Below are 11,627 nucleotides of genomic sequence, written 5' to 3'. Positions count from 1 at the left end.
AATTGTTTGTACACCAAAGCTATTTCAATCTAAACTGCCAGTACATAATATATAATAAAATCATATGCCAGCAAAAATGTAAGTTTACTCAAAAAATAGTTCTGCAAAGAACACAAATTAATAATGCTAAAAAAATAACTAAATACTATTTCTGTTAAATCATGAGGAATCAGACTCCTGCCTTCAACAATATTAAATGCCAGTAATCAATACTTTTGAATTCTGCCAAGTATCTTAAAGCTTTAAAAAAAATAAATAATAAAATTAGTTTCAAAACACACATGTGAATGTTTTTCTCTAGTGCACTGGCAGCCCATTTCCTTTTTTGTGGCACCCAAATGTGTCACAGAAAAGAAAGGTCAAAATTGCAAAATTAAATGTTATGAATTAATCTGGATATTGTATGATCTGCATGGTCAAAAGACATTCAGTTATATCACAGAAAGGGTCTTTGGTGTGGGGTGTTGCTGAAGGTTTAAAAGATCACAGACACTTACAGCAGAGATACAAATACATATGTACAAATGCACAAAATGCAATGAACAATGAAGTTTCGTTTAATGTACACTAAAAAGTTATAACTCATATTTATATCCAGGTTATTTCATTTCATTCAGTACATAGAAGACATACAGACATCTGAACAATCATCAAGACAGAAGTGCCTGTAGTGCCAATTATTTTGAAATCTGCTTAGAGTTCAGGGTGTTCTTGCACATTATCAGCAACACATATCAGCAAATCATCAACCCAATGAAATACAAAACACCCTACCCCCCCACCCCCCCCCCCCCCAAATATCTAATGCCCTAACATGCAAGTTTATGTAAACCATTAACCATATTTTAGTGTCTCCAGCCATCCTGATTACAAGAAATCATTTGAGGCAGAGGAAGGTGGAGGATTATCCAGTCTGAGCCCTTTGTGAAATCAAGAAATTTGGAAATTTTTAAAGCATTTATGTCCACTTATAGTTAAGAAAAATATAAAATCTTATTAACACTGGAGATTTTGCAGTTGCAGGTACGTAAACAATAAGTCACTGAGACGAGGAGAAGGGGAGAAAAACAAATATTACAGCAATGTGGAATGTTGCTTCAGAGATAACCTGCACTGTCCCCCCCAGTGGTTTAAGATCTAATGACCAAAAGCATAAATAAGAATTCTCCCTCAACCTGCAACCCACTTCTTTAAAAGCACTAAAAGCTGCTGTACTTGTATTTCAGCATTGTACATAAATATACACAACAGCTTCACAACAATGAGATCTTATTAAGACAAGATTTTTATTGGGACGTAAATGCTTTTCTTGTTTATAGCAGTCCAGTTTCAGCGGCGCCAGTCAGGGAGTGGAGTCAAGTCTTCCAGTATCAAAATGAGCTGAGGAGGATAAGAGAACAAACACAATTGAAGAGCGATTGAACATTTATGTTCAGATTGAAAATTCTTCAGAGCACCAGTTAAATACTCACTGAGCTAGTCTTCAGCAGCCGTACTGCCTTTAACTGGATCTTTGACCCTCATCTGTGACATGGAGACACGTTATTTAGAAGGGTACAAAATCGGATTAGTGCACTAAAGAAAGTGATGTGAAATACTGCTCAGCTCCCAGTTCTTGTTTTACAAAGATCCTTCTTCACATTGACCCAAAATACTTTGATCTTATTACAGGTAAACACATAAACAGTGTTTAGGGCCGTTTCTGCTTTTGTAACAACTGTTTTCAAGCAGAAACAAAGGGAGCAGCTCAACACCTGAACAGATCCTCCAGTGACATACACCATGCAGCACATTGGAGCAGTGAGATCAAACATTTAGATACTTCACTGCATATTGCACCTCACTGTGTTACCAGTCACCAAGAATTGATAACATGAGCAGTTGAACTGTTAATTTCATCAGATCATTTGATTTTACTGACAAAGACAACACAAACATGCTGCTGTAACACACCACAGTGAGCCAATGAGCTCTGTTTTCATGAACTAAAATTCAGATATTAAAACTGCCTTTTTTTCTACATAAGAGATCTCAATAAATGTGAAGGGCAACAAAGAAATACTGCTCCACCCTCCAGCAGGTCTAATATACAGTCCTCAGTCACCTCATCAAGCTCCTTCTGCGTTTCCTCCTCCATACGTCGTATGTCATCCATCGTCAGATCAATCCATTTGTCTAACCAGCAGAACACCTGTCTGTGGAATTTGGTGAACAAACGCTTCTCTTGCTAAACAGAGGGGACGTGTGAAAGACAGTCAGGACACACTAGAATTTATTGTTTTTTGTGCAGAAATATGTGCATTAGGTTATATTTATTCTGCACTTTTTATTTCATACCTTCTGAATGAAGTTTTCTACTTTGTTCTGCAGTCCAAACCACTTAAAGTTAACAGTGACTAGCTTGTAGGCACACATGTGTGGACAGTCACTTTTGGTTGGGAGCTCCTTCTGAAAACACAGAGGTATACACAACATAAATACACAAAGTCTCCAGACCTGTAAACACAGTCAATTCAGAGCTTTAATGAAGTGAGCCACAGTGAAGAGGAGGGAGCGTACCTTCCAGTCAGGTCCCAGAGGCCCCCTGCCCGTCTTCTTCGAGTTAAATTTGGCTGGATCCTCGTCTTCTTTGTAATCCTAAAAATGAATACAAGCAATACAATGTAGCTTGTAAAAGCCCACATTCATCATTTATAATATTAACACTAGAACCAAGGGGGTCATTTCAACCCCTTGCCATTCTAAAATCCAGTAACTCTTAAATTAAACCGCCCATCATCTCATATTTCCTGACTTTCCTTAAACATTAGCTCATTTGTTAAATACCGCATTTTGGAGTATGTGGGATCAAAAGGACAAGAAAAAAAAAAAAAAAAAAAAACACGTATAGCTTCCGGCCAGTAACAGCAGCTCCAACCTGACCGAGTCCTTTTATCTTTTTCTTTGTTGTTATTGTGTTTCTTGCTGCTGTTACAACCAAATTTCCCCTTGTGGGACAATTAAAGGATTATTCTATTCTATTCTAGAACCACCAACATCATTTTGACCCCAAAGAAATGAATTGAATGTGTTACTGCAGAACACCAGGGGTTTTTTAAGCAACACTATTGTTTACACACATTCTGACATGAAGGCTAATATCGCATGAGCCAGAGCTAGCTAGAGCTGATTGATAAATAAATATATAGAGGACTGTAGCTAGAAAAAAAGATTAGTAATGACTGGCGGTTGTTGGCTGTTCTTAGCAGCGGGGGACCTGTAGCTAAACTAAGCAGACAGTCTAGAGTGTAGAGAATTCATCCAAAAAAAATGGAGAGAAAGAGCACAGCAGCCACACAGGTTTCAGGCCTGACCGCAGAGCTGAGTAGGTGAAACTGCAGATGACGCGGAGCAGTGTGGATGCAGCACGTTTGGTGATCGGGGGCAGATGTGGACAAGATGAGTAATTTAGACTGTTTTACTTGTACTTTTTTTTTCCTTTATGCGTTTCTTGCATTTTTGGAGACCACTATTAGCCGAATTTTAAAATGTAGACAATCACCTGTTCAATGTTTCACAGCGAGCTGGTTTTTTTTTTTGTTTGTTTGGGTTTTTTTTTTTAAACAGTCTTTCTTTCTAGTGTTATGTGTATGGCACAACAGCACAAATGTTTATTCTTTACCTTTAAGACATATAAACAATATACAAACCTAAGAGAGTGTGTTCAAGACTCAGTGACTAAAATATGACTCCTAGGATATATTATTTTGATTTATTTACTAACTTTTTTTTTCCTTCAATGAAGACATTAAAATGTACTTGCAAGTGCAAGAGTAAGACACATGGCTGACCCATTTTTTACAAGTGACCTTCAGCACAAATCAAGTTTAGCATCTCTCATATAAAGCGTAACAAACAGTAAGCTGATGTACTCAATGTTTAAGAAAACAGGTGTGCTAACTGAACCATCACAGGTTTTTTTAAAAAATAAATAAATAAATAAATAAATAAATAAATCACACCTAAAGACTGTTTTTTCCTTAAAATTCGCTTTTTTTCAACCCACATACCTTTGAATCTATTTGACTTTTGTCAGCAATGTCAATGTAAACAACTTCAACATTCTTCCATGTGTCTGGATCTAGTCCATGCACCTGCAGACAAGGAAATAAAAATAAATCATATCTTCATATTTGGTTGGTTGCCTGATAAATACAGGGAACAGGTCAGACTTAAAATGAAAAGCTAAATAATAATGACCTATTGGTTAATGACAAACATAACTGCTGGCCCTTAATTCAAAGATATAAAACTGCAGCAGTGCTTTAGCTGTCTTTTCCATAAATATGAAGATTGATGAGTAATCAATATGCAGGTATGACACAATCAAGATAAAGTTACACATGCATATGCACAAAACCTTGCGTTTACTTTGACCCTTGCATACTAGTAAAAGGTAGATGTTGCTGCTGCAACATAATAGCTGGATCAGGGCATCAGTGAGCTCCTGGTGGTGTGTGGCTATATTTTGAGGTGTTGGACAGATGCATAACACGCCAAAGGTTGTGCTTTCTTGTCACGTTCCGTTGCACCACAGCAGGTGAAATAAACTCACAACGGTTTAAACTTTCTGACGATATCCCTAAAGTCCAGCTTTGTGTTATAATAAGATGATCAAGTCTTTGAGCAGTGTATACTTTCAATTTAAGATACACTGCCCTGCTCCACATCTGTGTGCAGATGTCCTTGGACACCATCCGCTGACTCATCGGGAGCATGCTCAGAAGTCCTTACAGTCACACAGATTGGGTCTGCCTATGATTTCAATTATTAACTTTGACTTCTGGTGCGATTTTAAATCCAGGAATTTCACAATGTACATCGCAATATTTTCAACTTGAATACCTAATTTATCAAGATCCAATGTCATTTTGAAAACATATGGTAGATAAAGTCAAAGTAAGTGGTCAAGTACTGTGTGCACTTACATTCTCCTGATCCCCCATATCAGGCTTGTGCCACGTCTCAATCTTGATCATGAAATTGTCTTTCATGTATTCATTCTGTAAGAATGAGTGAGACACGATCAGGTTAACTAACACTAAGGGCAATGCAGTTCCTGTGAAGTTTAAATTTAACTTTTATCCGAACCATCAAAAGAAAATAATACATACTGTGAGGACTGCAGCAGAAGAAAAGTGGACCAAGTTAGGAAGATAATGCAGAGAGGGAAAGATTTTAGATAAGTCAGATTTTAAACATCAGTTTTTTGTGTAATTTCACACAAACACATTTTTGGTGTCTCACCTCACACATGTGAGGTGAGGCATTGTAAGCATGACCATCAGTGAATGTGTGTGTGTATATGTGTATGTGTATATGCATGCATTAGAACTCACTGGTTCGACAGTATGGATATGCATTCCAGGCCTTCTCGTGAACAGTCAGAGAACCTTTTGGAGCAATTTTAGCGATGAAACCTGACACTTTACTGCAGAGAGAAACAGGCAAATATTAATGTAGCCACATAATACTGTAATATAATAAGACACAGATTATCATCAAGCAGTTTCTTTACATCCCACTCTGCTTTCTGGAAAAACATTTTTATTACAGAGCAACAGAGACGGGAATCATTCTCATCTCTGTTAAGCTGAGCAAAAAGCAGGTGAGGTCAAAGTTGGGGTCTCCACAGGGCAAAGTTTTTCCAGTGCTCTCTGCAAAATGATTTCATTTGCAGTTAGGGGAAATAGTAAGAATAATCAGTGTTTTTATAACTCCTTGTGTAGTATTTCAACCGCTTTCAATATAGTACAGCGTGTATGAAGCTGAGCTGCGCTGCTTACGTCTGCAGGTGGTAGATCTTGTGGGTGTACTGTCCCTTCTCTCCATCTTTTTCATAGGGCTCGTTCTTCAGCACCTCCACACCGTCCCCTCCACCCGTCTCATTCTTACTGGCCTCTGCTACTGTGTAGAGCTGACCCACTTGGTACTGGAAGGACAAAAGTAGAAAGGAGGTTGAAATTACAATGAACTATGTGAGAGATCATCATTTGTGATAAAATCTGTCTCTATTGACCAAGAGTTTCCAAGTGTGCAGACAGCACGTCATGTCAAAAGTGATACTGAGAGCATGCTCGTCACCATGCCAACATTGCCTGAGGTTCTGAGGGAGAACATCCATCAGACATGATAAACTGTGGTTTGTGCTAGTGTGCCAGCGCTGGCACATTCAGGAGCTTTTGGCTATATAAACACATCTTCACTCACCACCTACACTGTCTGCCTCCCTCTAACTCACTTTCCAAAGATGAAAATCAAGCTGAGACACTGTAGGAGATCCGGATACAGTGTAAGGGTCTCTCTGCCGAGAGACCCAAACATTCCAGTGGTGAATGAAACGATGTTATATGGGAGATCAGCCAAATGTCAATTCAGGCAAGGTTTATGATTTTCAGTTCAATGCGTGCAGTGTCAAAAGAAAGAAACGGACAGGAGAGCATTTAAAAGGCAGGTTCAAAAACCTCTTTAAAAACCTGTCATGACCTGAGTTAACCATTTATGTAAAATGAGCCTGAGTTAACCATTTTCCAATATGTCCCTACACACAGACTTCAGCAGTGTAAAGCAGAGCAGAGTAAGCATTTCCATGACTTGTTCTTCCCCGCATCTTCCCTCTCCCTAACGTTTCCTGAGTCAGGCAAAAGTGTGTGACTCACTTCACTGGTGGTGTCAGCCACACACCGTACACACACGTCACCCAGAGCTGTAAAACCTGGTTCCAGAGGAACCAGACAAACAAATGACTGCTATTTTTTTATGATTGGCTCTTCTTACTCTTTGTGGATTTCGGTTAAAGTTGCAGAGGTGTTGCCACATCTACTGCCTCCTGTAGTTTAGCTGGACAAGTACAATCTAGCCCTGCCCTCCACTCCTTAAACCAAAGAAGTTGGTGACCCATTTTTCTTGCTGTGGATGCTCAGTTTTGCAGCTGTGAATAGAAACTCAGGAATGTGGTTTGCCATGTGTAACCAGTGTGCCTCGTCATTGCCGCTGATGTCTTACAGTCTTTCAGAAGCAGTCGGGGCAGGAACCATGTGTAGGTGCAGACAACAATCACTACTGGAAAACATGTTTGGGCAAAGAGCTCAAACTGTTAGTCAGGGGAAAAAGTGAACCTGCCAGCTTGCATCATACGATCTCCAAACAAAAACAAGGTGCAGAATGTGACTGAACGGTTTACTGGTTTAATGAGAGCAGGAATCACTGGATTAAAGTCTTACTCGGCATTCATTTAAGAGGACAACTGTTAGAATGACTCAAATGGTTGCTCGTTGAAACACCTTAACATACCACGCCTTCAGAATTTGCTATGCTGTGCTTTGACATTTAAGTTTTGTAATAGGATTAGAAATTCAAATGAAAAAAAAAATTGAATAAGCAATTTCATGTTTTATAAGAATCTGATTGTAAACGTATTTTTCAGTCTTTCTGAAAGTATATTCCAGAGTTTCCATTTTCTTTTTAGGACCACATTAAGCATCCTCATCACAAGTATGTCGCTATTGGTCAAAGCGATTCAGGATTGCATCAAAAAATATCAGCAAACTGAACGGGTCTGTGGCTATGAGACCAAACACAAGTCCTATTCCAGGTTCAGCACATCAGTGCAGAGCTGTTCTGTTGTGTTGCCACACCAACAGTCTTCACTCACACCCCTCACAACTTGCAAATCTGCCTCCCTGAGACTCAGAGTAGACACAGTGGAGGAGACTGGGTTTTTTTTTTTATATCCCTGAATGTTACAATCACACCTTGCACTGTGGAGTGAAAGGACACGCCACTGGTCTTTCAGCTTAAAAAAAAAAAAAAAAAAAAAAAAAAAAAAAAAAAAAAAAAAAAAAAAAAAAAAGGAAAGGAAATAGAGATTACCAATCACAAATTGTCAAACTATACCTGCCAGCATTTCAACTCAATATAATTAATTACCGTTTACGTTTATATTAAACATAGACAGAGACAACAAAAAAGAGGAAATATTAATTAGTATTCCCACTGCACAACTGTAGTTTCTAACCTGTAACCCACCCAACATTACTTCTAAACACTACAGCTGTCTCACATTGACTGCACAAATAAATGAACTACACAAAATAGAGCAGCCCCCTCCCCATACAGTCACACACAGTCACACCTCAACCAAGGCAATTGAGGATTAAACCTGCAAACTTTCACACTGAATCGGATCACAGAGCAAGCCGGTTGCACAGCTGTGATTATGTGGCTTAGTGAAATACTGGCTTCTGCTCTCTGTAAAGCAAAAGAAAAACAAAGCAAAGTGTTGTATGGAACATGAGGATTAAGAGGTAGAATGAGCCAGGGGAATAAAGGTAGCTGGCTTCATAACGTGAAAATCTGTAAGGTAGATGTCTAAAGTTACAGAAGCTGCTCTCTTGAAGGTTTGGGGCCATCCGCTGCTAAGGCAAATTAAACACAGCTTAATGAATCCTGGACCTGGCATGTAGTACAGACCAACTACAAGAGCACAATATGCTAGTGAAACCGCTTAGATTTAATAAAGTCCATGCATTGATAAATAAAATTTGCTGATCAACAGGCTGGAAATTTGTAAAAGTACTTTATCTGGGAAAAATGAAGACTAGGTACTGTCACAGCAATGACAACCATCACTGGAGAAAAGAGACAGTAGTGAATCGGTGAAGGGCATAAAACAGTTTCACAGAGCTGTCAAATGTTATAATTCAGTAACTGTGTGAATCAATGACAAGGGTATACAGGAGCCAGCAAGTGGAAGATGCCGATGGTTACAGTGTCCATCACTGATAGTATTAAAGTAAATGAGTAAGTCCTTACCTCCTCCACTGAAACAGGCAGAACAACTCGGCTGTAAGAGAAAGAACACATCGCAGTCAGAAACCTCTGCCCAAATCTGCAAATCATTTTACATCTAACATCAGCTGCCCAGTCACATGATGCCAGCTTATTGATGAACTGATCAAAAACTGCTTCCAGACTAGGTGGCAACATCCACAGCTGAATATTGAGGCAGGAAGAGGACCAAAAGTTCCTCTAATAAATGCTGATTCCACAAACTTCCATGTAAAGTTGCAGAGATGAAATCAGCGCATTTACCAACTGCTAGAAGAAGCAGCTTTAGTCTCAACGCTCAACTGCTCTTCATAACACTTAACCATTTGAATTTGGTTAAGATGGAAATTAGTGTCACTTTGGCAGATCCGCCAACAACAGCAGCTCTGGCAGGTCACTGCACCCAGGCCTCGCCTCAGTGTGTTTGTGGTCAGGATATCTTCTGAGAACAGACTGGACCTCTTGACCGTGTTTTTGATGCTTTTTGGAGCATTGTCATATAATGACCTGATAAATACTATTACTCTGGTTTGCTTCAGTATTTTTAATAGTCTGGTACAGCACTAATTAGTGAATATTGGTGTCTGCATTTTGCACAGATTCCAGAGACTGGATATAAAAGATGGAAATTACCATTGGGACGTCCCCTTTGGTTTCTATACCAATTGTTCTTGCTTTGCCTGCAGCCACTGTCAGTAAGTGGCCAGTATTAGAGGCTTTAGTGATGAGCTACTTCTTAATGTTAGCAAACTTGGTTACCAAGTTGCATCCACAGACAGGCTGTCAGTTAAACATTTTAATAATCAATACAAATTATGTGCATTTATCTTGTTGGATGTATTTTAGTTTTTGTTGTATTATTATCTAAATTACTTTAATTCAATGGCAACCAGGACAATATTTAATTATTGTAATTATTTTTTTTAATTTACATTTGCTGAGTTTGCCCTAAAATAGAGGTTTTAATAAGTAAATTCATAAAAGTTACCTTCTACCACAATGTTTGCTGTTGGTGAACTCTCCTACAGAATCAGTGTTAGATTCTTCAAGTGCCACACCTCTGATGTCATCATGTTGGCTACACCCATCTTTTCTATACAGTCTTTGTCCACCAATTTTATTTTTATTTTATTTTTTTATTTTTGGGTGGTGTTGGCTATTTCTACACCTTCAGGAGCGACTTACTTGAATACTTGTGGCACGTTCCTTTAACTGAGAGCTACGGAACTGATATAATTTCCACATTTTAAAAAATGAATAAATGACAATAAAAAAAATTTGAAAGGCAGACACACTCTTTCAATGTCCAACAGCTAAAGATAGCAAATATCACATACAATGCTCCCTCTTCCAGAGGCTACAGCTTGTTCAGACCCTGCACAACAACATCATGATTTATAGGAATGAATCATTATCACTAGGAAGTAACACGGCAGTCAGTTCTCTGCAACCACAGGAACCTAGAAATGAGGAAGAGGAAATTATGAAGCTGTAATCAAGACCGCTGCAGAGCCCAAACAAACAATGCAGACGCTTTTAGAGGAAACTCTACGTGTGTGCGCATGTGCTCTGTGTGCGTAGCCTCTTCTCCTATGCCATGGCACAATTCCCACCTGCTTTAGCCTGAGTATTTGCAGGCATGAAGGTGACAGAACATGAGGTTACGTTTCTGTGACCATAAACTGAAAGAAAAAGCAGCACTGGGCAATCCTCTTTAACGCCTGAGCCTCTTATTGTACTTTGCACTGTGGTCAAATGACAGCCAAATCAGAGGTGTCAGCCAGCCATGATTGGCACATGACACTATAGCGGTAAAAGCACCCGGCAGCTGATTCCTCCCGTTTGAGGCACATGTGATAAACTGGCATTATGAGCTCCAGATCTTGTTAAACGTTCTCAAACTCCGCCCCAGTTCTTATGGTTTTCCTGACAAGTTCGAGGCTAAGCAAGTATGAATTACTATATTTTACATTTACAACATCTCGTTGAAATGTTACACTTCGGCTTATATTACATACTGTAATACACTCTTTAAGTCAAAGAAAGTTAAACTTTTCGAGTTTTCTCGCGGCACTCCTTCCTACTAATCTGAAGTGTGATGTCAGCAGTGGATTTACCTCTGCTGGTAGCGCCTAGCCTAACCTAAAGTTTGACGGTGTCCGGAGTTCTGCCGTTTGAAACTTTACACCCTGTGACTAAATTATTTCCTGAGTGGTCCTTTATTTCTGTAATCCTGCTAACGACTCAATAACACTTTAAACTGCTAAAAGCTCAGCTGCCTTCACAGAGCAAGCAAATACATTCATCCTGCTGTAATGGTCCATATTTCGACACAAACGCGTCGGTGCCGGTGTGTCAGAACACCGGCTCGCTCCTTTGTCGGGTGGAAGGCGACAAAGTTCAGATACTCACAACTCTTTAATCAGCATGTCGGTCGTGTCCGTACAAAATGCTTCATACGAGATAGAAAACTTCTCTAACTGTGACAGGAGCACTTCATTCACTGCCTGCCGCTGGGGTTCACTCCGGGAAACTCCGGCTTTCCTTCCTGTGTGTGAGCGAAGGGGCGCGGCGGGAAGAGAGGAGGCGGCACACACCTTTAGCTCAGGTGCCTCCGTGTGACGTTCACGTGCAGTCGTGAAACCTTCGACCAGTCTTTAAGTGAACGTTTAAGTTGCCTTTTCTTGTTATCACTTTCCTTTAAATATCTTCTCACAGTCTCATTAATTTGGTTTATTCTCACAGCCAACACACCGCAT

The 11,627-nt window shown here is 39.5% G+C and overlaps 1 protein-coding gene across 1 annotated transcript; it reads right to left on the bottom strand.

Moving 5' to 3' along the window:
- Positions 1 to 812: 812 nt before the first annotated feature.
- On the bottom strand, positions 813 to 11,400 carry LOC134640926 (phosphatidylinositol transfer protein alpha isoform-like). Its single transcript, XM_063493028.1, has 12 exons — positions 11,281 to 11,400; positions 8,854 to 8,884; positions 5,826 to 5,971; positions 5,379 to 5,470; positions 5,154 to 5,161; positions 4,968 to 5,042; positions 4,050 to 4,133; positions 2,560 to 2,637; positions 2,338 to 2,448; positions 2,105 to 2,227; positions 1,473 to 1,524; positions 813 to 1,380 (listed from the first exon to the last, which is right to left on the bottom strand). Exons 1-11 carry the CDS (start codon positions 11,295 to 11,297, stop codon positions 1,477 to 1,479), a joined length of 813 nt encoding a protein of 270 aa, XP_063349098.1. The 5' UTR covers positions 11,298 to 11,400; the 3' UTR covers positions 813 to 1,380; positions 1,473 to 1,476.
- Positions 11,401 to 11,627: the final 227 nt, after the last annotated feature.

Source organism: Pelmatolapia mariae, linkage group LG14 (assembly GCF_036321145.2).
Source record: "Pelmatolapia mariae isolate MD_Pm_ZW linkage group LG14, Pm_UMD_F_2, whole genome shotgun sequence".
Lineage (NCBI taxonomy): Eukaryota > Metazoa > Chordata > Actinopteri > Cichliformes > Cichlidae > Pelmatolapia > Pelmatolapia mariae.
This window is presented reverse-complemented; position numbering and strand designations above follow the sequence as displayed.